The following is a 27,724-nucleotide window of genomic DNA, read 5'->3' as shown; positions in this document are numbered from 1 at the left end:
AAAATAATGTAGTTATTCAATAGTTATTAAATTCTGAGGTTGCTTTTTTATGTGCAATTTATGGGGATTTCTCAAAGTTTTTTCGGATAAGAATTGGAACACGAGAAAGAGAAAATGATCATTGATATATTTATCTTTTAAGAGTTTGGGAAAGGATTATCTGAATGTACATCACTGTAAAAGGAAACATACAAATTTTCAAATTTCGATCACTTATTTTTTATCAGTTTACACAATTTTTGAATAAAAAAGGTACCAAAAAGTTTGACATTCATCACATCTTTTGTTTTTTTACAAATCTACTTCACCATATTTTGGTTTGGTTTGTAAGTTGATCTTTGTTATCATGACAGTGAGTTTAGAACTATGTGGAGATCGATTCAGTGGCAAAATCATACCCAATTATGATAATTATGATTATTACCTAACTATTAATGAACAATTATAATATCTTTACTATTAAATAAAAATATATTATCATTCTTCTTATGAGATAATAGCTTTGGGCACTGAAGACACTTAAGCACATCTTCAATCATTTCCTTAGGTGCTGTTTCTCTAAAATTAATGACATATGTAAACATGTCCAAGAGCAAGTTCCCACGTTCAGAATCTGCTTGCAAACATGAAGTGTTGATCACAGCCTCCATTTCAAATGCTCTTGCACTGACTCCAATGTCATTAAACACAGTTACTATTTCATCGGGGGCAATTGTCTGGGGGCAGTTGTCCTTCGGGGGCAATTGTCCGGGGGGCAATTGTCTGGGGGGCAGTTGTCCGGGGGGCAGTTGTCCTAGAATCAAAAAAAGCATGCACAACTTACAATGTATGTGTTAAAGAAGAATATAAAGGAAGTACAGTAACATTATACCATGATCAGCAAGCCAAGTTGTAGGTGTGCAACCAGAATACATGTGATGTATTTCTATATTGGGGTAGTGTTTGTTTGTTTGTTGTTGTTTATTCGTGTATTTATCTGTTTACTTGTATGTGTAAACAAAACTAACTAAGGCCTGAGCTCCGTGTGATGATTGATAGAAAGAAGCAGAGCGCATACTAGGTCATCTTGACATGTCAATGAATAGTATATTCTTTCTGTGCCACCACCACCACCACCACCACTCCCTATCCCTTTTATGGCAATTGGTCATTGAGGTTGACTCCCTAGATCCAATTTCACGATTTACTAGTATTTACCAACGAGTCATTTTTGGTACTCATTCATAGTGATATTGTCTAAATTTGTGATGAAGATCAAGTACAAGCGCAGGGAGCCCAGGAACCGTTTTACAAATAAATAAGTAAATAAACAAAGTATGCATGGTAAATGAAATATCATTTTAAACGAAATGAATGAAGAACCATCTATATAATTATGGGCCTGTATAATGTTGAAATAATAGTGTTTGTGTATATATATATATATATATATATATATATATATATATATATATATATATATATATATATATATATATATATATATATATATATATATATATATATATATATATATATATATATATATATATATATATATATATATATATATATATATATATATATATACATATATTCACTTCATCAAGAACTAACTTCAAAAGTTTGCATTTCTTTTTCCTTCAAATTATTGCAGAAACGGGAGATTAATTTATATCCACGAAAGAGTTGTTTGCTGATTAGAGCTTAAAGGGGCATCATATTTACATCTATCACTCCATGTTTCACACAATGATACACAAGATATATTTATCAGTCACCACAGCACTTTATTTGCCACTGTAAAATAGCCCTGTGTGATATACATATTGTATTTTTATACTTCAATACATTGACTTTCCCTTGACTAAAGAATACATTGTTAAAACATGTCTTCTCTCAGTTCTCCTTGTCACTATACTGTAGCATCACTCCTGTATATCTGTGTTCTAATCTAAATTACAAAAAAAACTTGTTTCCCACTAAGAGTTGACAGTTGAGCAACATGCGTTCAATAAATCATAATGATTGGTGCAAAGTAATATAACTATGCCTAGTTTCACACACAAACTATTAAATGTATTTACTTCAGACAAAGACTACTTGTGATACACTTAGTTGACATATTATACATCTGAGGACAACACATGCCTACACTTTCAGACATCTATGCTCAAAATATTAACTGGCGACAGAAAAAAAATCTCCTTTCAATAAATTCCATGCCGTTAGAAATGAAGCGACAGGAAAGTATCTTTTTATTTATTATCTTTGTTGTTTTAGAGCATTTAATAAACCAAATGTGGTGACAGAAACACCACACACACACACACACGATCAGTCAGCCTTCAAAATATAGCACCTGAGTGCTGCACTTATTTCATACTTGTATTGCAATGTCAGTGTAATACAGCTATCACTGACACATAATTTCATTTCCCTATAATGTAATAATTTAATATTTTCTTTCAACCCTGCCATTTTGAGCACAACTTGACCTGAATTCTAACAAATAATTAACTGAGAAGTAACAGGTGTTATTTATCATTGGTAGTGATATAATACTAGTGTTGAACACAGAATATCTGTCGTGTACAGTTTCAGAGACACTGGCATACTGGATACTTAAATCACTGCATGATAAAGTTCCATAGTAGATGTATCAAAACATCATTTCTAATTTACTGTTATATTTTACAGTCCAGTTGTGTACAGTTTTATATTCATAAATGATAAAGATAAAGTTGTTCTTCCTGAATATATGCAGAAGTAGAAAGATTAGGATCAAATCAAATGTTTTTGTGGTTACTAAACCAGGATGGCGCAGACCATACTCAAACTTTGAATAGCTTTGCTTTGTTCACTGTTTCAAACATTCAACCCTTTTTTTTGTAATGACTTTGGTTTCTGTAACTCTAATGTAATTACACTATAAATATATGTCGGGCTTGAAAGGGTTAATGGTATACTGTCACTCCTTCAAGTTTAGGGACCTTATGTTACACTATTCAAGCACAATTCTCTGTTATTATACACCTACTGACATAAACAGAGAGGCAGAATGTACATGCCAAATAAATTTATTACTATCATCAGTTGAATAAGTCAAGTTCATTACTGACCTTTTAATCACATTGATATTTGATCGAAATTAGTATGTCTATCTGACTATATATGTCTACATAAATGGTACCACACTACAAAGGAATCACATTCATCTTCTTTTTTTTTTACTTTTGTTTGTACTGTGTTGAATTCCACTGTATTGATGTCGAAAAATGGTACATGTACCTAGTACCTGATAATGAATATCTACTTAAATACAAATCTCACATGTAAAGAGTTAAGACTTCATCGTTTTTTGTGTCCTGGTGCTGGTGATGCTACCCTGGATGATGCCCTGGATGAATCTGGTGTCATGTCACTGTCATCATCAGAGTTTTCCTGTGGGTTTAAAGAGAACACAGAGAATGAATTAAGGATTTGCAAAGGTGTAATCAATGACTGGAAAAAAATTTGGGTACCTCACACTAACTAGTGTTGATTTCATTCTTTCACATACAAAGACACAATAACTGACCTCTTTACTAACATTGTTAGCATTCTTATCAGACAGACAGACAACTTATTTGTTCACTAGCATTATCATTTTCATCAGACACAGACAGACAGACACATACAGACAGACAGACACATACAAACAGACAGTCAGACAGACAGACAACTTACTTGTTCACTAGCATTATTATCATTGTCATCACTGTTATCTTCATCATCACTGACAACAGCTTTCCTAGGTGGACGACCTGGTTTACGTTTCTTTCTCTCTTTCTCCTTTCCTTTGCTTGACCCTTTACCTATCTTGATTTTCATGCGTACAGACGATGAACGAGCTGTCAACAAACACACAATATTATCAGTCAACAATGTCACTTCTTACAGGGTTAGTTATGACAACCAATATTGTTTAACTTTGTTTGTGTTTGTGTTTGTTTATATCTAGACAAAATGCACAGATGTCCTCTATAAAACTTTGACCTACAAGATGGGGATGAAATTTGGTATGGAGCAATTGTTAGTTAGTCTTATGAATACGCACAAGTGTCAGTTCTATCATGCCAAGCTAATGAAGTGAGAGTTTTAAAAACATTAAATGAGATATGTTGTTCTTGTGTGTTGAACTTCACTGTTGCCCTAAATGAGGTTAAAATAGTTTGTTTGTTTCTCTAGCTCAATGACAAAAAGTATGTTTTCTGGTTAAAAATTTTAAGTATGATGTAAATGTTTGTCTTGACATGAATGTATTAGTGATCATCCATGGTCTTGGGTAGACTTGATCTCAAAGCAGTTTGTATAGAAAATAGCTTCCTGTCTCAACAAACACAGAAACCTACTCAACCTTACTTAATCTGTGTCAAATAAGACAGCAGTCAAGAGTCTGAGAGATTGTGGAACTTAAATTTATCTTGTTTCTAGTTATTCCTGCTGTGTTCAGACACTAAAACTGCTGCTATCTGACTATCTACTAAAACAACAACTGTGGCAATGGATTGGACAACTGTTACAGAGATTGTAATGGTTTGCTTACATTCTGAATCAGACAGATCATCTGCATCGTTGTCATCATCATCGTCATCGTCACTGCCATCTTGATCATCAGAATACTGAGATGGTAGAGAACCTGTCTGTCTAAGGATATCCCGGGCATTGGTGAAAACAGACTGTAGAACTATGGAGTCATCATAGATCTAGAAACAAGAACATAACACTAGTGAGGAAAGAACTTTGGTGATATAACTAATTTGTGTCAAATACGAAGAAATAGTCAAGAGTTTGCGAGATTGTGGAACTTAGATTTTTGTTGTTTCTTGTTTTGCATGTAAGTTGAACCAAATCAAGTCTACTAACCTGTGAGCCTTCTACATTGTAAGTTTGTGCATTTTTGCAAAGTAACATCACATCTCTCTCCAGGTCATCAATACATCTATACTTGTGATTCTTGATGCGTTCTTTGATTCTCTTAAAATCAACAGGTTTGCGGATGATCTCATAGTATGCTTGCAATTCACGTTTTGGAGGTAACTGCATGAAAACACCGCTTAGATTACGACCATTACTGTAAACAGCAAAAATAAAATGAATTGATGATATGCAGCATACATACGCAAACATAACAATGCTGTCTCAGGGCAAACAAAATATGTAGCAACAAGGCATTGGTGGTCAAGCATGTTCAGGTAATGGTTAGAGGTGTATTTGATAGTATTTCTTGTATTTGATTTTGGTCTGTCATCCAACGCAAATTGGAAAATCAGGTAAATGATAGATTTTGATCAAAATATTTAGTTATGAATACTCAAATTTCCCATGGCTTTCTGTCATGCTGGAGATCAGGTTCGGTAGTATGTACATGACTGCATGTAGTAGCATAGCAGCTAGTTACATCTACTATCCAGCTGATATGATGAAAAATAATTGACTAGCTAAGCCCAACTCCTTACAATGGTTATCCCTTATTCAAGAAACACAATTTGGTAACTAAATTTGTGTAATCTGTTGACCATGTTAGTGGATCCGATATTATTCAAGTCATTAAGCACAATTGGCTGTCATCGTTACGGCCATACAATATTCAGCCTCACTGACTTTCTGTTATATCGATGTCAGTCGGTATCTCTTCCTCAGGGATGCCCCAAACCCTTCATTACTGTCTAAGAATATTCATCTAATTTGTGCGTTTTTTTAATTTTTTGTATCCATAATACCTTTATTCAAAGTTTACAAAATTTTCAAAGGTAAAGGTTCACTCAGCCAGCTATGCAACACAGAGAAGACAAAGGCCATTGTCTGTATAATGTGTCACATCAATTTCAAAGGACCTGTACTCAAAAATAACAAATAGGAATATACCTTTTCATTTATGTCAAGATAAAGCCTCACATATGGAGATAACATGATCTCATTAATATTAAGTTTTGCCACAAAGTTTTCACAATATCCCTTATAGTAAAGACTGCCTTAAACGTAGGAAATAATTGGGCTGTTTTGGGAACTGTGGACTGCAAAGGGTTAATGGCAGGTCAGCATGCAATACCTGTGAGAAAGAAACTGTCAATACATGGTTATGACATATCAAAGAAACATACAAACTAAATAACTTAAGATACCTTACCTATCTCTGTAGTTCAAGACTGTATCCAGTAACTGTTTCATTTGTTTGGTTAACTTAGGTGGATTAGGTGCTAGTTTCTCACTTCGTGGTCGACCTCTTCTTTTCTTTTCTTTCTTAGGAACATGATGATGATGATGATCATCATGATCTCGTTTACGTTTATGTTGTTTCTTGTATCGTCTTTGTTCTTCCATCTCTTCTAGATTACCTTCCTCTATTGCCTATTTGTAAAGTAACACAAACACTTCAATATACTCATTGACAATAGCAGTCAATTATGTAGAAGTTCTGATCTTCGAGCTAGATTATTTACCTAGTATATTTCAGCAATTTCACTTAGATATCAGCTGTTATTGAACACGAGTCTAGGAAGTAGGCTTATCAAATGACATGTTTACAACACACATGTACATCATTATGTGTGACATACAACTTTGGCAAGATTCTAGATTTTAAGTTAAAAAAGCAAGGATAACTTCAAACTTCTAATTTTTTTTTTTAGATCAGTATAGGTGTAAAGATATAAACATCACTATATCTCAGTCACACTTCACAACTGGCTATCTTGGGAAATATAACTAGAAACAAATTACCAACCTTCAACCATTGCTTTTCTGTTAGTGCATCACTGTAGTCAATATCTTTCTTTTGACGAGATCCACGGCCAAATAACTTCTCTTCTTCTTCTTCATGCGCAAGTCGCTCCACCTTTGACGTGGTCAAAACATGAGTTGATATGGAATTACACATTACATAGCAGGAGTGCAGTTTGACTTGCAACACTTTAATGCAATCTAGGTTTTATTATTGAATTTTGCTATCCTATGGGCTCTAAAGAGTTCCAAAAGCTGAACATCAATAGCACTAGATATTGCAGTAATTTATTCCAACAGGAATCTCTTTATTCACTCATGTCAGGTATGACATCAATTGCCCTTGTCACTCCTTAGATGAGTTATACAAATATTCATATCTACCACACTTCACCAGAGATACAAGTATTAACATTTTGTGTACAATGTAGCAGTCATTCCTACACTCTATAGATGACAACAACTACAGGTTGAGTTCTGCAAAAATTTATCCCTATCTCACCTCATACTCATTCTTCAATATCCAGCCAGGTAACTCATCTTCCTCAATAAGCCTCGGTTTACGTTTGGGATCACGTGCTTCCAGTCGACGACGATCTAAATCAGCACGTTGATACATATCAAATTCATCCTCTGTCCTAGCAATCATCTGATTTACAGTTTCATCATCAGGCACTTCATTCTCTTCCTAGATAAGATATAATATAATCACGGTTTTAAAATATTTGTACAACTCCTTCATTTTGTGAGTATGAACACAAATGAAGTTCAGGAGTCCAGCTCACATAAATGCATTGGTATTATCAATATTAGGAAGATAAAGCTTGTGATGTTTTCTATAAATCAATGACAAGTACATGGCAACTGCGCAACCAACTCACAGCCTGGGCACAGTGTAGTGCATCCTGGTCATGATCTGGGCATTATCATTATATCAGCAGGGTGGCCATTCTGGTCATGATCTGGGTATTACCATTATGTCAGAGGGGTGGCCATTAGCAACTGAGTCATAATGAAATTCATCGCTATGGTTACAAGATGATAATTTAACTTTCTCTTTTAAGATGCACTTAGACTCAAAATTGGCACACACACTATACTATTGTTGAATAGAGTACTTTTTAAAGAAAATGTATACCTCCTCAAGGTCCATATCTTGTTGCAATAATGCCATCAGGAAGGCACGCCGTTCAGTGTTGGTGGACTTCTGATCAAACATACCAGCTTGGATAACTTTTTCATCTACGTTTAGTTTAAATCTGGCTGCAGCTAAGATCTTTTCTTCAATACTGTTGACAGTCAGTAGACGTAGCACACGCACTTCATTCTGTTGACCAATTCTGTGAGCTCTGTCCTGGGCTTGCAAGTCCTATACAGAAATGGTAAATAAAGGTGAATTTCACTTTGAATATTACTGTATCTCCAAGACAGTTACACTGTGGTCTACAATGGCATACCTTGATATTCCACACCAGAATTGTTTTGTTATCATCATTACTGTACACTATTGTATCTTTTATGTTTCTGGTGAAATAAAGTCCATAACAGAGAGAACACTATACCATATCTGATGTGGGTTCCAGTCACAGTCAAAAATGATGAGTGTCTTCAGCTTGTAGATTCAACTGCTATCTAGTACAAGACTACAATGGTATGGCGAGAACACTATACAGTACCTGATGTGGGTTCCAGTCACTCTCAAAAATGTAAGCAGCTTATAGATTCAACTGATATCTACAAGACTGTTGTCTACAATGGTATGGCGAGAACACTATATCATACCTGATGTGGGTTCCAATCACTGTCAAAAATGATGACAGTGTCAGCAGCTTGTAGATTCAACCCTAATCCACCAGCACGAGTACTCAGTAAGAATATAAAATATGGAGAATTAGGAGCATTAAACATCTCCAGTAACTTTGCCCTGTCTTCAGCTTTAGTTGTACCATCCAGTCTAAGGTATCGGAAACCTAAACAAGAGATAGGAGGAAGTGTAAGGGGATATCACAAACATTCTAATAATGTTATCTTTTATCTGGTGCTTTCCCACACTGTGCTAAAATTAATCTACAATTGATACTCCTGACATATACTTAAAGTGACCTTTCCTCAACTAACGGGGCACCTACAATCGATTGCAGCCTCTGTGACTGCATAGGATTAAAGCATTCACATTGCAACCTCAACCTTTGACTGAAGCACAATCATGGTTCATATCTTGCCAAACCATTTAAAAACAAAGGCAGTGGCAAGGCTCAATCCTGCAAGAGCAGATTTCAAGCCATCCAATCTAACCATTCGACCATACTGACTCCACATTGTGTCTGTTTGATGTATGATACAAGATGTGCAAACAAAGTGTCAGGAGGCCCGTGTCCTACGATTTAATTCCTGGACACTGTGAGCGGCCTGGGTGACTGAGCAATGCAGACTCTTAAACCCGCTTTTCTATCTCTTCTTAGGAAAAACATGCAGTCCAAACATTCAGTATCCTAAATACATTTGTATTGGTTCCAGCTACACTTTTTTTTTTTTTTTTTCCAGCTACACTTTAACAACCCCTCGACACTACCATACTATGTACATGTCTTTGCATTACGACCATAGGATCTTTTATTTATTTTAGAATGACAACACATGAAAAATGTCTTACCTCTGTATGCAAAGAAGTCTTCTAAGATGGTCATTAAAGATGTCATCTGTGAAAACAGTAGTACCCTATGGTTGCAAGATTTTAGTTTGGGTAGAATTCGATCCAATAATTCAAACTTGCCAGCTACACGGTAAAGGTCTGGTCCTTGTACAATACCACCAGTCTGTCCAAGATGCTCACAAAATGAATCCTTTGGATGGATAAATAAACAACATACATTGTAAAACTACTATACAAATACTGAAGGGGGGGGGGGGGTGTTGCAGTAAATATGTTGTATTTATACATTACTGTCAGTTTATGAAATTACAAGATACTAACAAGTTACATTGAACTATTTCATATGACTTAACTTCTTATTTTTCTTATTTTAACCAAATCAATCTGCTATAGCTATAGGTTGATTTGTAGTGAGTGGTAGTGCAATATCACACTGTCCCTTCCCTAGATTGTACCTAATACAATGACCATACCAAGACACTTAGGGGGAAAGCTGACAAAATCATCAATTACACTGGAATAATTGGGTGAAAGTCAAACAAATATGGCCTTTCCCACCACAGCCAACAGATAAATTGTGTGCTAGAGACATGACTAGAACCAAGGAGTGAAATAAAATTTACTCTTCAGACACTAGAGGGTTAATCCTGTTTAGCTGAAGTTGTTGTAGTTTGTTCACACACCCCTCGCCCTTCTGATAGAGAGAGAATTAATTAACTTATAGTCACTGATGTTATCTGTTTCCATATGCCCAGACTCAAATAAGGAATTTTTCGAGGAAGTGATTGAATCTTTATAAGACATTTCAAGACTGTATGAAACCCTGTATGTTGAGATGATATTTCTGAGGAGTTCTAGAAGTCTATATAAATAAATTAAATATCTACGGGTAGTTATTGTGTACAAATATGAGAAGAAATGTTCATGGACTCTGGGTTCATAGTTAAAAAAACAAAAATTTATACTCACAAAGTTAATAAATTCTTTGGAAGCAAAATCCTGAATTTTCGCTCACATCTCATTAGTATTGTTTAGGTTATATAACTCATCAGAGACACATGATAACAGTCCATTGCAGTATAGCCCTGACAATGCTGACGAGATGTCAGCAAAATTTGAGATTCGCGTCCAAAGAATTTTCTGACTCTGGGAGTAGAAATGAAAATTTCTAACCACAGATGTATCATGTATAAATACTTGTAAGACATGAAACACATAACAACACTTACCTCAATATGTTGAAACATGAATGGATGGTTACATATCTTCCTCAATTGCATGAGAGTGTTCATTAAAGTCTTGGTGCCACCTTTGCCCTGTAAACACACACATTAGCTTTGATCCATTTTGTCATAACTTATCTACAAATGTAAAACTCTCTACTGTGTTTCCATTTTTAGACAGAACCTGGTAAGTTTGTAGGGATGTTTTAAATATTCTTCCATGACCTTACAAAAAGCAAACACTTTACACTATCTGCTTTGAAGTACCGGTATATCAATAACAACATTTTTTGTCTGAATACACTCAAGATCAGGAAAATGTTAGTAACTGCTTTAGATACTGTCTTCCCCTATGCCTTATGAAATGCAAATTTAGTAATACTGGTAGGTAACTATCTCTTTCCAAGTATCCATGCCTCGTCATGTAAAATATTTTAAATGTCTATACTCAGTCGACCAAAATACTGACATAAACAATTCTAAAATATTCACAGGAATGAGTGCCAAACTAGTTTCTTGGAACATTAGCTGTGACTACTACTTGCTATCTCTGAATATGGGTTTCAATAACAAAACTGAATCTTTTCTTTAAATTCTATTTCATTCGATCACTTTAAAGGATCAGTTACTATAAATTTGCTATCATCATAAAATTTCCTGCATAGTTCTATCTTTTATAGAAAACTTATCTAGTCCATCTATTTCAGACTTACCTTTTGTCCTTTGTCCGACCCATCAGTTAAAAGTACACCTCTAGCTTGCATAAACCGATAAAGAACTCTTTGCAGGGCTGACATATCACACTTCAACACATACTCAACCTGAATTGACAAGAAAATAGATAAAATATTAATATTTTAGATCACTCAACCTTTACGGACAACAAAACCGTCCAAATTTCAAATCTAAACTACTCTGTGTGTATAGACAATAAACTTCAAATTTTCTACTCTGAATTATTGTGCAATTTTTTAAAAATGTGACAAAATTCCAATAGCAACCAAAAAAATATTTAGAGTAGGGTAAAAAAAGTTGGTACAAGTGAACAAAAAAGAGTCGATATATATGTGAAAAAACAAATGTGGAAAAAAAGAGATCTTTTTCACTTCGGCCATGAAGCTTTACGTGATAGCATACTACGTTGTTAAATTTGATGTCGTTGAAAATTGGAGTTCAGAGAATATCAATTCACCAAACCAAAAAAAGAGAGACATATTTTACCTTCTCAGGTAACTGTGACTCGACTTCTTTCTTCAGCCGCCTCAGTAAGAATGGTCTCAACACTTTATGTAGACGACGGATGATAAGAATGGTTTCTTCTCCATTTAGCTCCACCTGTCAATAACACACCACATTAACAACCATTTACCATTACAGCAATAAATCTCAGAAAGTCAGACAGTAAATATATGGGAAATTATTAGCTACTTACTTTGCAAAGTTCTCTAGGATTCTAGTAGTTGTTTTTAGATAACATTTCCAATACAACCAAAAATGAAATGAGAAAGAAAGTATGAACTGCATACAGAGTAAAAACATTTACATGATTAGATAGACCATACTGTGGGTAAAGAGTTATGACCCATTAGGTATCCTTTTCCAATACATTAGTTTAGTGCCTGTATATGCTGACTAAACGTAAGTGATTTTCACAAATAATAGGAACAAATCAGCACCAGTATTAATTTAAATTACTGACTGTTTGAAGTTAGAATTGGCGTACAGATGATCGGTTATTCTGTTAATGACATCGTACAATGTTAGTTGATGATGAGTGTGAACTGTCTTAGCATAGATGTGGTCATTTATGAGGCTTCACCGTGTTAGTAATAACCTGTTCTTCATGTTACCATAAGATGATGGGTGCAGATCTAGAACTCCACATATCAATGGTAGACTAAACTGCTGCAGCATCATTGGTGAAATTTGACCTCTGACCTTACCTTTTCTCCTGTTGTAGCAAACGGTGCATTAAACCACTGTTCAAAAGTACAGCAAGATTTAAAGATAGTAGGCAGTAGGAAGTTCATTAGAGCCCACAACTCTGGCAGTTTGTTCTGAAAATGAGAAAAAATAACAAGGTGATCATTACTGTGACAAGTTCTTTAAATAGTCCTTTCATGACAACTGTGACAACATACAATTTACATATCACAGTTGATTTTGGGAAAAATTTGGGAATCAGATATAATTACAAAACCAAAGTTGAGAACATAAATTACTTTTAAAAAGACATACGGGAAAGAAAATTATCTATTGAGGGAACGACGATGTCCCGTACAAAATGGGTATGTCTGTGTATGTCTCTATATTGGTGTGTTTGCATGCAATTGTGTGTATGTTTGTGGGTGTATGTATGTGATATAACAGGATTTGCATCACTGCCCAGTGCCTACATACCTGTAAGGGAGTACCAGTCAACAGCACACGATGAGGAGCTAGATAATGTGTGTTGAGTACTTGAGTTAATTTACAATGATGGTTCTTCATACGATGACCTTCGTCTACAATCATGTATTTCCAACGTAGCTGAAACAAAAACATCCAAATAAATGTAACCTTTATACCTACACTTGATAAAAGAAACCACAATACACCAGACTGATTTCACAACACTGTAATATAATACTATCACTGACATAACAACTACACCACAACTGTGTTTGATACTGGGTATGTTGAAATGGTGTGTTTTGATTTTGCTTAGGGCCACATGGTTTGTCAATTCATAGACGCTTTGTTAAATTGCACACTATACAAGAGCTTACGGAAAATCACACAATGTCACCCAAGTTCAATAAACGACAAACCCACCCCTACCCCTAAACGAATGTTCACAAGTGTGACATTGACACTTTATATTTTTTTTTATATTTTGGTGAAGCGAAAGGAAAATTTCCATATGTGGACAATAAAGTTATATTCTATTCAATGTAAACCATGACGAAAATTGTACATTTCGTAGTGATATGACTATGACCAAAGCAATGTAAAAACACTGACAGTATTAAAACACATTAAAATATTAATGGCAACACAGTACTGTGTAGGGGACTTCACACTGCGAAATATAGTCTGCTCTAAATCACTAAAAACGATAGTTCGTTATTATATCACATTAAATTTTAATCAACTTATCATTAGGATTAAAAACAGAACCTGTTATAATTTGTTTTGAAGTGCAAAAATGAAGTTCAGCAATTGCATCGACGACAGACCCCCTCCCTCCCTAAATGAATGAAGTACGTTTAATGAGCATATGTGACATCATGCCATTGGCAGAACATCCTTTGCTCAAGCCAAGTATACAGTGATAACATAGATGATGAACCAGAAGAGTATAAATATATCATACTGTCCTATAGTTTACAAAGGAAAAGGAACATTTAGATTTATTTATTTATTGTCTTTATTTCAACTTGAGGTAAAGTACAGTTTTGGCCATGTCGTTCAATCTTCTAACTGTTCCCAGTACAAAGGTCAAGTTTGTTGATTCCTACCTTTGCTAAGACCGATTTGTCTTTCATTACATACTCATAGGTGGTCAAGAGAACATTAAATTTTCCACTTCTGAGTTGACCAACGATAGCACGACGTGCCAATGGAGATCCTTTGTAACATATCTTTATTACAGATGGTGCCCATTTATCAAATTCCAAAGTCCAGTTAGACAATGTCCTGAAAATGAAAACAATAATTTCCTTGATTTTGCACCCTTAGAGAGACACAAAGAAATATCTTGTTATCTAATACAACTAACTTGAAAATAGTGCCAACAGCATTATAACAAGATTAAATGAATAAATGAAATTTGAATGAACAAAGCAAATAAAAGCACTAACTAGATGGGAATCAGTGGATGACAATGGTATACTTACGACAGTGGTACGATGATGAGGTATGGTCCCTGCACTCGCTTGCTTTCCATCAGATATGTAATGAGGGCTATAGTCTGAATGGTTTTACCAAGACCCATCTCATCAGCAAGAATTCCATTCAAGTTATTGTTGTAGAGAGAAACCAACCACTCCAAGCCCTTGATCTGTACAGGTTAATCACAAAATACAGTCAATATTGTCACTGCATACACCAATCATTTGGGTTCACAACCAGTGTTCCCTCTAAGTATTTTGAGACTGAGCAACTTAAGGAGAAGGATAAAAAATGGAAAGGGTTATATGGTGGCTGCGCTTGCGGGGCAATGGTCTGGCAGGGACCACTACTATCAGTAAACACACCTGGTGTTCTTTCACCTCTACTAAAAAGTAAACACACCTGATATTCTTTCACCTCTACTAAAAGTAAACATACCTGGTATTCTTTCACCTCTACTAAAAGTAAACATACCTGGTACTCTTTCACCTCTACTAAAAGTAAACATACCTGGTATTCTTTCACCTCTACTAAAAGTAAACATACCTGGTATTCTTTCACCTCTACTAAAAGTAGACACACCTGATATTCTTTCACCTCTACTAAAAGTAAACATACCTGGTATTCTTTCACCTCTACTAAAAAGTAAACACACCTGGTATTCTTTCACCTCTACTAAAAGTAAACATACCTGGTATTCTTTCACCTCTACTAAAAAGTAAACACACCCGGTATTCTTTCACCTCTACTAAAAGTAAACACACCTGGTATTCTGTCACCTCTACTAAAAGTAAACATACCTGGTATTCTTTCAGTGTACCATTCACCATTATTGAAGGTTGTTTGTCACAAATTTCATGAATACGATGGGCTACATTATAGTAGTTGCTTTCAGTTACCACTACTTCTTTCTGAGTATATTCATCATCTTCAACCACTGTATAGGCATCCCTAGAGTGATCAAATATAACATCCAAAAGTAGAATTAAAAAATATTCATTGCAATCTTTGGATGTTGAACTCACATTCACTAGAGAGTATATCAAGATGAATTCAAAGAGAATTATGCTTTGTTGGGTATGATTTAGATTTTAACTTTAGGATGTTACTTCCTCTTGTAATAAATCTCTTACTTTGTCTTTTGTGTTTGATAAAGAATGGAATTGTGAATCAGTCTTTGAGTACATTAACCTCAGCATTTCTTCCACAAATTTCAAGCACCATGTGCTTGTTTAGTATCAAAAGCATGTGTACAGAATTTCTGTATTAATGTTCTTTTTAATCATTACTTTAGAGTAAGTGTGTATGTGGGGCATATGTCATTAGCTGGTTCATGACTGGCTCTGCAGTTGTCTCCACTGAAGTAGGGAGGTTATTTTTGTGTTTCTGGATCTGCAGCTGGGCTGGACAAACACAACAACAACAAAAGACCGATGCGAGGGTATTAAAGTAATGTGCTTGCCGACCAGAAACAATTGTTTGTTTTTTTTGGTTTAAGTTTTGATATAATTATGTGATGACTGAAACGTACTTGATGACATCCTTGTCACTTTTAGAATCATATGGATGACCCTCCTCCTCTTCCTCTTCTTCTTCCTGTCATGGCAACAAAACAACATTGTCATGACAACATAAGAACAATTACTGTCACATTGCCATGACATGTAACAGTAACAACAAATTGTCATGGCAACAAAACAACACTTTCATGACAACAAAATAATACATATTATATCTTACACAAACCATTGAAGTTGAACACATTATAACAAACAAAAGAATTTGGATATATTGTATACATCCTCTGTCATTCTTTTCACAATGACAAACATCTACATCATTCCTTCTAGGGTGCTTGAAATACGAGTCTCAGTTTTCATATATGAACTAAGCTTGTGTAGGTATAATTATATCACTTCCCAATATTTTTCTTCTTTTAGCTGGGAAATACTTTTGAACTAAAGTTTTTTTTACTTTCCTTCTTTGACTTAAAAGTGATAAGGCCCCTTAGGTCACTCATATTTTCTGGCTGAATGAAGATAAATATTGGAGAATGACATCTAATTGTCACACATATATGACAGTTTCAATTTACAATTCAAATTGTCCATTGCACAGTGTAAATTTGGTAATATATACATGTAATCGATTCATTTTGTTTCCCTCACCTCAGCTGAATCTGCACTATCCTCTACACTCTCACGATCATCTCTGGGGGCTACCTCATAACCAGGATTCATTTCTAACCAAGCTTCTAATTGGCTGGCTTTGGGAGCCTCTTCACCACTCAACAAACGTCCAGTTTCAGTCTCAATAACATTGACAGTGATATCACTAAATTGACTGCTTTCATCTTCCATCTGAAAATGATATACATTTGCTCTACACAAGTTGTATAATCGTGTCTTTCCTGTATTAACTTACACAGGTTTCCATATTTTGAATCTTTAACAATTAACATTACGATGACATAGTGAATGTACACATTGTAAACAATGAACTTCCAGTTGAATTTAACTGCTTGGCCCCCATCATTTACAGCAAGTGAAGTATACTAGGGGGAAGATGTCACAAAATATCGCCTGGTTGACACCCCCTCACATAATTTACGAATAATAATTTGCCATCCATTTGCATCAATCATAGCATTTCTGTCCATCAAACATATATATGTCCTCAATATTGTAGTACCTATGTAACACATATCAAAACAAATGTACATTCTAGTACAGAAACAATTTTGACTTACTCCTTCAACAACTAATACTGGTTTCTTCTTTTTCTTGGGTTTTTGTTTCCTTTTCTTGAGACTGGATTGATGTTGTCTGACTAAATCAGTCAAACTAGCAATATAGGTGTCTGTTTGTGTCAGTAGGTAGGCAAGACGTTTGTCCTTCTTTTCATCAATAAGTTTACGATATCCTTCCTCATCTTCTGCCTGTGTAAATCAACAAGATATCATCAAGTCAGTATCTATATTGCTGGATTGCTCATATATTTTACAGGATTTTATTAGTAAAACAATCAAATATCTGGAAATTCCAACATACTACTATATACAAGACAATAGTTGGGTAGAAAACCCTCAGATGAATTACAAGACTTCAAATCTTGTTTGACCTGTGTCTTTACAACAGATCATATAATTTTGAGTGAAATCTATGGTTAAATTTTGGTTTCAAAAGTTTGCCTTTACCATTGATAACATAGTTCTGAATAAAAATCATGGTTAGCCATGGCTTGATGCAGTATGTTAAAAATGTAAGACGTAATTTCATAATTATTACAACGTTTCCATTTTATAATAGACTGCAATATAATTTTGGAATGTTCTACATGTACGTGGTACTTACCATAAGTCTACGCATTCTTTCCCTTTCAATTCGTTCATTTTCTTTCTTCTGTTCTCGTTCTGTGTTGGCGTGGTATGTCATGATAGCCTTGGTGATTTTACTGACTTTCTGTTGTATATTACGATGGTACTCCTTGAAATCCTTGGCATGTGCTAGAATACTGTTCAAATACTCCTACACAGACAAGCAAATCATATACAAGAAGAGTGTTACAAATAAATTAATACTTTACATTACAAAAGAAGACTGCAAAGTTCAAGTGCACCAACAAAAAACTTCTCTAGTTGCCTCAAATACATATTACATCTACAGCTTCCAACCTTCATATGTTACTTTAAATGGGTTTACCTTGCCTACACACTTTCACATTCATACCTAAGGTAACAAAGTTTATGTTGGATGCCCGTTTAAGACCTCCAAATTGACCTAAGGTACAGTGGGGTTAAATTCACATGTATGATGGAGTCATGATGGATAAATCGTTAGCGTGACCGGCTTGGAATCTACAGGTTGCAGGTTTGAGCCCCATCGCTGCCTGCTGTTTGTTTCTGAGTGGCTAAAGTCCTTGGGCAAGATTTGAACCACGACTGTGCCTCAGTCAACCCAGCTGTATAATCGGGGACCTGGTAGGATGTAGGTTGCAATGTGAAGGCTTTAATCCTATGCGCTTAAATGGCTGCAATGGATTGTATGCTCCCCGGGGAGTTGAGGAAGATTAAGAGCCGTTGTGCCGTTCTGATCCGAGCCAGGGGTAATAATTGTAAAGCGCTTTGAGCACGGCATGGGAAAGTGCTATATAAGAACCCAACATTATCACTATTATGATGAATAACGGCAAAGGCTAAACAGTCGCTGTCAGTGTCTCCAACAGACAAAATGGGAATGGATTTTGGGTTGGTTTTAGGAGACTTCTGCTGAAAATGTCCTAAGTCAGGATACTAATAATTTCAGAAGAACTACTTTTCTTTTTTGATAAACATGTTGCAAATCTTACCATTATCTGTGCTGAAGAGGGAAGTTAAAATATTATTACTGAAGGTGATTTCCCAACTAATTTATGATCAGAAATAGTGGAATATTTGACAAATATCTGTTTACACTCTATAAAGAGGAGAAAATAAACATAACAACAAACCTGGTGTTTTTGTCTTCTCTTTCTTTCTTGTTCCATTTTTTGTTGTTTTTCTATTTTTTCGGTAATTCTTGCTTCTCTCAGTGACTGTCTCTTGCACCGTTTGTAAGCCTTTGAATTCAGTGCAGTTTCTAATGTTGTATCTCGTCTCATACATGCAACTACATCTTGACGTAACTGTTGGATTGAAAAAAATTAATAAGTTGAAACATAGCCTTAATGTAACAAACAACCCAAGATAAACAAAACAAAAAATTCTCTTATAAATCACCACTGATAAAGATACTTAATAATGCACTGAAATTTGATTTTGCATTGTACAGAGGCCATAAACTTTGTGCTGGTGTAAGTGACTGCGAAGTTAAAATGAGACACCAATGTTGTCATCAAACACTTGATATCAAACAACAACAAATAGCAAACCTTGTATGTGTGGGGACCTACATTTCAATTACCACAGGTACTAAATACATAGTAGGTTTCTAGTACTGATTACAATTGTTTTGCCATTCATAAATTTCTTGTCAGAGCATTTGGTTCGTATAATTATTTCTAAATCTAAGGCATTACGTAGAACACTGAATCAGTGTGTTTGCTAAGGTTGGCAAACCCTGGTGACAGAGAGGGAGAAATCATTTAAAAATTGGCATAGTATCCCATATATTGTATCATAATTTGGGTGGGGGAACCTGGTAAAGTGACGGGGGACTTGGGTAGATTGTACTACTTGCGTGTCATCCTTAGTACAAAAGTACTGTAAATGATAATTGGGTTAGTAAACAAGTAAAATTTCACTTCATATATAGACAGACATAACACTTTTTTTAAAAACAAATAAATCAAACACAGAACCAACCTGTCTTTGAAAGTTCAGCAATCTAAGTGCCCTCAATTCTATCATGGCTTTAGTTCTAAGATCTTCCGGTATGGATCCTGGTAAATTTTGTAATTCCTGAACACGATATGAAATCCTGGCAGCTATCCTATGTTCTCTTTCATGTAGGATATCAATAGGATCAATTCCCTGTGGTTTCCCTATAGGAGCAATACGGTTCTGTTTTGGAGGAAGGGTCATCACTGTTGGTAGTTGTTTAGCTTGATCTCCCGGTATACCTGGCTGCTGCTGCTGCTGCTGCTGATGTTGGTGATGTTGTTGCTGCTGCTGCTGAGGTCCTTGTGGTGGATGTGGTGGCATTTGAGCTACAACAGACAAAAGAGACATGTAATAATCGAGAATACAAAACTCCTATTTTGACAGGGAATGGCACAGACAGCATCACATCTACTGTAAACACAAGCAACATGTTAGCTGGGACATATATCTGGGGGTCACAAGACAATACTATGTAGAGAAATACAATGTTATACAATGTTACAACATTACACAATAGGAAGAGATAGTTGTCTACATGTATTTGTTACTGTTAGTATGAGTTTGCTACAACTATATTGACCATGCTGTTCTGTTCTAGAGGAAAGTGCTTGTGTAGCAGTGTACTAACCCTGTTGCTGTTTGTGTGGTGAATTGTACATTTTTTGATTCTGTGAACCTGCTGCTCTGTTGGCTGGCACTGAAAGATACAATGTAACACATGATAACACATACCACCATCATAAATTTCATGTGCAAAGTACCAACACTAGTGACAGCTGACAATATTCAGTGGCCAGGTGATATTTCAGATTTGTCACATACATGTATTAAAAGTCAACCTCTATTGACCCCGGCACATCGACCAATAGAAATCATCATGGTTCAGTTGCTACAATTTTCTATTTCAGGGAGAGAATATTTTCCTGAGTTAGTTGAACAATGGTTGACTTCCAGGTGAGTTAGAGGTTGCTCCACCCAAACTTTTCCATCAGGATCTCTCTTTTTGACCTCTCTCTTTAGCTGTTGCTATAGGCGTGGTCATGTTGCTAAACATATTTGCATACAATTTTAGTGTGGGTCATCTATGAACCGACACTTCAAAAATTGTAGGTCAGGTCCAAAAAATGTGTGTCAAATGACCCAAAAACCCCCTCTGGCTGCAACACTGCAGAGGTACAATTTATGTCATCTGAGTGAAAGATTCAGGTGCTGTTTATATAAGCTGTCACTTTTTCAGGCACAATAATAAATGTTATACCATGTAGACATGACTTTTTATAACTCTATCCCGCTCATGGAACAATTACTAGAATGTCTGTGGTAAAAATCACAATAAAGTCAACTTCCAGCAAGTGAGGAATCATGAAACCGAAATGCAACGACAGGAAGGCATCCCTCAAAATACTGTAGTCTGCATTCCAAGCTACCATTACAGCATATCATTTAAGAAGCTCTGAACTCTGTCATTTCAATCAAAGGATCTATTATGACATATATTTGTACATTAATTATCAATTGATGTATTAAACATGAATGAAAAGACAGATTAAATGAAGGAAAACAACTAATTTATAAGAATAATATAAATGATGATTTCATGAAATGGAAGATAAAAATAAATAAATACAAGGATGTATAGAATAAGCCAGCATTGTTTGACAAGATTCAAGAACAGTCAGCTCTTTATTGTTGGCATCCATGGTTCTGATGGAGCTTAATTAACATCAGCAGCCTCTGCATTTGCTGTAAAGTGTTATGGTTATTTCAACCCAGCCCTGAATGAAAATATTTACTTAGATGTTGCTAGATTACATGTATTGTTTACATAGTTTGTCTCCACATTTACTACAATAGGAATAAACACTGTTGAAGTTACAGTACAAACCCATATTGTTGACTATAAACACCAGGGTGCTCACAATTAGTAAGCATCTGGTTAATGTACTCATGATTTAATGAAATACATTTTTAGCAAACTTGTAGAGTGTGCAATTTTGAGATCATACATGTAGCAGTGTCCTGGGACTGTGTAAATGAATTGAAAATATTGTGAACTACGAACTATGGTCATGATTGTGAAAGAAATGGTAAAACTAGCAGTCTAGCTACACATGTCTTGACTATTGAACATGAAAGTGGGAAGGAAAGCTAACATATTTTACTGCTATTTACACACAACAGTATGCAAGTAGCTGTTGTGTGTACCCTGGAGTTTATAGCTCTTTGATTTTTACTGCAAATTCAACAATATCTGTGACTTGTTGTAGCAAATGTGTGGAGACAAACTATGTAACCAATACACATAATCTAGCAATATAAAAAGTTTTGTTCGGGGCTGGGTTGAAACAACTGTAAAGTTGTCATGTGTTCAAGTACAAAGTAATAGAATGGTATTCTGATTGATTTGTGTTAATCGAGTAGTACCTGTATTAATAAAATTAAATGTAAAGTTACTCAGAGATGGTCTTCTCGAGATCGATCAAATGTCATTTTGAAGAATATTTTGTGGAACAGGTATCACACACAATCTGACAGCACTGTATTGTGGTATATAAATCACACAGACAGGACTATAATGTACTTCATATCTCAGTGTACGTGTCACATCAACATACAGGATTATATTGTGGTGCATGTCTCACACCCACAGACAGGATTATAGTGTGGTGCACGTCTCACACATTGTCAAACAGAACTATATTGTGGTACACTGTCTCACACCAACAAACAACTATATAGTGGTACATGTCTCACACCCACAGACATTATATTGTGTTACAGGTCTCACACCAACACACATGACTACATTGTATATTGTCTCACACCAACAGACAAGATTATTGTGGTGCACGTCTCACACATTGTCAAACAGAACTATATTGTGGTACACTGTCTCACACCAACAAACAACTATATAGTGGTACATGTCTCACACCCACAGACATTATATTGTGTTACAGGTCTCACACCAACAAACACGACTATACTTTTCAATACACTCGTCTCATACCAACACACAGGGTTATATTACGATACACTTTCTCACAGCGACAGAAAACATGTATTGTGGTACATGTTTCACACCAACAGACAGGACTATTTTGTGGTACAGGTGTCATACCAATAGATTGTATAGAATATATCACAGACTGCTATACACATTTGGGAGATCAACAACCTCAATATTATAATTTTATTTTCAACTGAGATACTCAGAATAGAATCACCAAAAATTACTGTAATATTATATTAGCTGATGTACTTACTTTTTTGTTGAGACCACTGCCCTTCAGGTTGACCTCCCTGAGGATAGGATGGTCCATTCATTGTTTGATTTGCTCCCATTGGAGATGGACCAGTGGCACCTATAAATACAAGAACACATACTGTTACTGAGTCTATCACAAAAAGGAGAACCATCTTTCATGAAGTCATTGACACAAATTTCACTCATTTCAATTAACATCCTAATTATCATATTTGATAAACACAGAGACACACAGTATCAAATTGGGTTAAAAAACACCATTTCCAAATATTTTGCTATGTTCTACTAACTTGGGAAAGCACTCTCTTTGTAAGTCAAATTTTCCCCCTTTGACAATAGGACTCTGAGATTGATAACACCTCCTGAAGCTGCTGGTTAGGAGAGACTGATATTACAAGATATACCCCAACCCTTAGTGACATGACTCCTTACGTTACTTTATTTACTTGAATGGTGTGATGACAAGGCCTCCAATGCAGCCATGTGTTCAACTTTCCCTTGTTTGACAGAACTAAATTGGGAGATAGGTATGCACTACTGGCTCCCTGTAGCATAGTGGTTAGTGCACAGGATTAGCAGTCGGGAGGTCAATTGGTTTGAATCCCACTGAAAACTGGGGATTTTTCTGTGACTGACCCAAACCCAGGGCAAGTGTTAACCTGTTCTACAGACTCAATGGGTAGACTGTATCACTCAGCCGTGTATCACTCACAAGACAAGTTCGAATTTGGGGGACTCCTGGAGTACTGACTCGAAAAGACGGGGACAATAACTCACACGGCGCCCACAGGTGCTATATTTGCCGGGCCTGGGTGACCCTGGGATAGCCTGTGGACTGACTGGGAAAGCCTTGACAGTTCCACAACAACATAATATGGAGTGTGCAAACATAGCCCTGTCACAGTCCCAAACCTGAATGGATCTGTATAGTATTACGTGTGATTGTGTGTATATGTCTGTATACCAGAAAATTGCTGGGAGCAATTCCTAGCACACAAAAAAAAAATTTAAAAAGAAAAAAAAAAGATATGTACTAACTGACGAGTTGGTTAACTAAACTTAATAGTGTACAGCTGGTGTACATTTACAGCTTGGCTATGCATGGAACATATAACAAGAATACAGTACATATTACTTACAACACATACAAACACATATAGATGGGAAGTATTGTGTCCTTATTACCTTTGGACATACCTGGCGGCCTCGGGTATTGTTGCTGTTGTTGCTGCTGCTGCTGCTGCTGGTGTTGTTGCTGTTGCTGTGACATATGTGGATGTCTCCCTTGTAGTGCAAGTCTTAAATTTTCAGGAATAGGTTGACTTCTGGCTAATAATTTATATGCCATGATTTGTGCTTTCAATTGATGTAGCTGTATAGGGTTGAATGGGGTTGGTTTACTCTGTCCAGGAATCCCTTGGTGCTGTGGTGGTTGTTGAGATTGCTGTTGTGGACCCACTGGATGATGGCCCTGTTGCTGTGGATCAGGTGGCATTGGTCTGTTACCACCCATCTGACCACTATAAACTGATAACAAAATATACAAACCAAGCTTTTGAGTAGAAATTTATGTTTGGTAATCAGTGCAATAATTTGATCTTTAGATAGCCCCAGTTCATGTCATTTCCATTTTTCACAGATACTTTATTCACTGATATATTGTATTTTTCTTGATGACATCTCACTTTCAATATGAAATCATAAAATCAAGCGCTTCAACAATGGTATCATAATTTCATATCCAATGGTCAATATTTGACTACATCACACAAGAGATTGACATTACCTGGAGGGTGATCTTGTACTGTTGGATCCATATTAGGTCCCTGTCCTGGTCCCATGTTGGGATGATGACTTTGTTGTTGTTGTTGTTGTTGTTGTTTGGCTCTACTAGCTACAGCCATTAATTGAGCATATCTTGGGTCATTTTGTAAGCCTTTCTCTTCCATGGTGTTCAAAGCCTTCATAAGAAATAACAAACCATTAATGAAAACATAATTGCTCACCTCCATGCACATAAATACAAATAACGGCAAAATTGTTCCTTGCACACAAAATCATGTGATTGCAATATGATTTTTATGGAAATCTGCTACAGACTCTACAGACAACTACTCTACCATAGGTTCTGGGAGAACTCTGCAGATGATATTTTACACATAAAATTAACTGCCAGTTTTGAAGACATTAACCGTGAATACTGAAATTATTCCATGATTAAGGTCTGTAGTATATGGTATATGGATCAAAATATTGCCTTCATTTTGAATTTACCTACATACATTACCATCTACAAAAAAAATGATATTTTCTTAATTTGTCCATCATACCTTTTGTAACATTTGCAGGTTATCACCATATGGCACTGGTGCACCTGGACTAGGTGATGGCCCTGGTCCACTCTGCATATGTCCTGGATTTGGTGGACCCGCTCCCATTGGCGGCATACCACCACCAGGTGGTCCAGCTCCCATTGGTGGCATAACACCACCCGGTGGTCCCGCTCCCATTGGTGGCATTCCTCCACCAGGTGGTACTGTAGGCATACCAGGTGGTACTGATGGCATACCAGATCCTGGTCCAGGTACCAATTGTGGTGGACCTGGCTGAGGTACTTGCATGTTTGGATGTGGCAAATTTGGTCCCGACATAGGGCCAGGGGGTCCTTCTGCCATACTTCCTTATTCAACCTAAGTAAAGAAAGATATACATCATTCTGTATTTTACATATAAATCACAGCTATACTTTCCTATCTTTACAAAGATACAAAAAAAATTTATTGCATCTTTGGCACATAATATAATAAAAAGCTCAATAAAATGAAGTAGCAAGTGTTAAAATCAAAGACATTCATGATAATATTTACTAGTAGTAGTAACTGTATAGTGTGTTTCTAAATGATAATTTCTTCAAAACATACATCTTCAAAGTTCAATGCATAATCAAATGAAAGGTGCAACAAGTTTGTCTAAAAAATCTGTGACTGCAAAAGCCATAGTCATTGGGACTTGATTATGACAACTTCAAGGTCCTTTTCCTTCTCTGTCACATGAACAGCTACGCATGAAACCTGGACTTGTCAGAAATACTGGTAACTAAAGAGTAACATACCAAGTCATCAATGACTATTCTCCTATTTGACTACACTATTCCCAACTTGGATTAAGCAAAAGTCATGAAATTTGAAACTTTCATAATTTCAAATGCCAGGATCAAACAACCATCCTCATACACCTCAATGACATTAAAGCGGCATATGTATGTTAAGGCATAGACAGTGGAGAGGCTCCCCTCCACTGTCTATGGTTAAGGAAGCTGTCAGTAGGTGCATTGAAATTATAAAAGTTCCGATTTCAACAAGACTGGTGATCTGAGCAGGTATTTTTGTCATCAATGGATGCAATGTAAAATAAGTAGAAATTCAATAAATCACTAATATATGATGATGGCCTGATATTGCTTTTGATACTGACACACAAGCAAAATCAGGATAGGCTTGTTAAGTAGGTTTTCACAAGACAGTGTAAAGGGACAATGTCAGAATATTGAGTCCCATATTCCGTCTGCGAGCAGAACAACAAAAGTCTGGCAATGCTACTACAGTACTTTTTTTTACAAAACACAACCAGTGATTTTGATTTAGTTAGGCATTGAGTATCTTCACATAATATCACCATATGATATGATGTGGTGGGGGAGAGATGTGGACCGGTATACTTTCACAATATCTGGTTTTAATAGTTGAGGTTGGAATGGTGACCGTGAGTATTAGTACTAGCCACAAACAAATGAAAACAGTTGTGTAGTAAATACATTCTGAATAATACAATAACACAATCATTTCGGTATTCTAAGTAAATATCAACTATTCAGTGAAAACATAACAGCAATAATCTTCTTACAACGCCAAAAGTTGTGCTTTCAATCAGCTACCAATCCTATCTGTAGCTAGCTACGTTTATATTATATATACAACAAGGGTCCAGAGCATGGTCATGATAGGACAGGCTTGTTATTTTCAGAGATCGCGATAGTACGTGACCACTGAGAAATACGTCTCAAATGTTACCAGACGAAAACAGCGCTTCTGGTGCTAGACACTTCTGCTACTCTTACCCACGTGTCAACAACCCGGTAATTTCAAGATATGATAAACAATCAATTTTCATTCAAGGTCCACTGTGTGAGTTTGAGTGGAAGGGTTTCGCGTTCAACAGACAAAGCAAAGCACTGAGAAAACAATCGCGAGTTTTTTCCTTCCCGTTTGTACAGGACAGCAATGAATCATGACTTACCACACATGAATGTATATCGTGTGCAGGTGACACAAAATGGTAATCGATAAGAATTTCTTACCAGTAAAATTATCGGTTGTTATTTCTTTTGCTGTGTTCAGGCACGAACAAAAAAGACAGCCATATTGCTTCCTCTTGTTGTCGAAGCTTCCCGAACGGACGCGGAAATTACCGAGACATGTTGATTTTCAATGGGGTGTTGATTTAAATTTTATGTAGTAAACTATTCACTCAAACAAATCCCAGATGATCACACTTTGGATTGAAATGAAATTGTAAAACGTATACTAGTATACTATGCTGTGATT

General features: G+C 35.9%; 1 protein-coding gene across 1 annotated transcript; it reads right to left on the bottom strand.

Annotated features, from left to right (window-relative positions):
- Positions 1-1,748: 1,748 nt before the first annotated feature.
- LOC144436189 (SWI/SNF-related matrix-associated actin-dependent regulator of chromatin subfamily A member 2-like) lies at positions 1,749-27,589 on the bottom strand. The gene is made up of 31 exons (XM_078124906.1): positions 27,478-27,589; positions 25,451-25,810; positions 24,907-25,081; positions 24,306-24,647; positions 23,119-23,217; positions 20,481-20,549; positions 19,835-20,178; positions 18,982-19,155; positions 17,847-18,020; positions 17,243-17,431; positions 16,662-16,853; positions 16,025-16,089; positions 15,294-15,444; positions 14,499-14,662; positions 14,121-14,298; positions 13,021-13,149; positions 12,564-12,677; positions 11,842-11,955; positions 11,334-11,441; positions 10,627-10,713; positions 9,398-9,587; positions 8,527-8,714; positions 7,883-8,113; positions 7,247-7,432; positions 6,749-6,859; positions 6,152-6,372; positions 4,888-5,095; positions 4,661-4,727; positions 4,568-4,627; positions 3,709-3,872; positions 1,749-3,423 (listed from the first exon to the last, which is right to left on the bottom strand). Exons 2-31 carry the CDS (start codon positions 25,793-25,795, stop codon positions 3,331-3,333), a joined length of 4,932 nt encoding a protein of 1,643 aa, XP_077981032.1. The 5' UTR covers positions 25,796-25,810; positions 27,478-27,589; the 3' UTR covers positions 1,749-3,330.
- Positions 27,590-27,724: the final 135 nt, after the last annotated feature.

This window comes from Glandiceps talaboti, chromosome 6 (assembly GCF_964340395.1).
Source record: "Glandiceps talaboti chromosome 6, keGlaTala1.1, whole genome shotgun sequence".
NCBI classification, from domain to species: Eukaryota; Metazoa; Hemichordata; class Enteropneusta; family Spengelidae; genus Glandiceps; species Glandiceps talaboti.
Note: the sequence above shows the minus strand (reverse complement) of the source record. Positions and strands in the feature narration are given on the sequence as shown.

Excerpts from the sequence above, each read along its gene's own strand:
- LOC144436189 (XM_078124906.1), bottom strand. The coding sequence starts at position 25,795 with ATGGCAGAAGGACCCCCTGGCCCTATGTCGGGACCAAATTTGCCACAT. Across the intron at positions 13,150-14,120 it reads ACAAATCGGTCTTAGCAAAG|CTACGTTGGAAATACATGAT; the intron begins GTAGGAATCAAC and ends TTTTTGTTTCAG. Across the intron at positions 7,433-7,882 it reads AAGATATGGACCTTGAGGAG|GAAGAGAATGAAGTGCCTGA; the intron begins GTATACATTTTC and ends TATCTTATCTAG.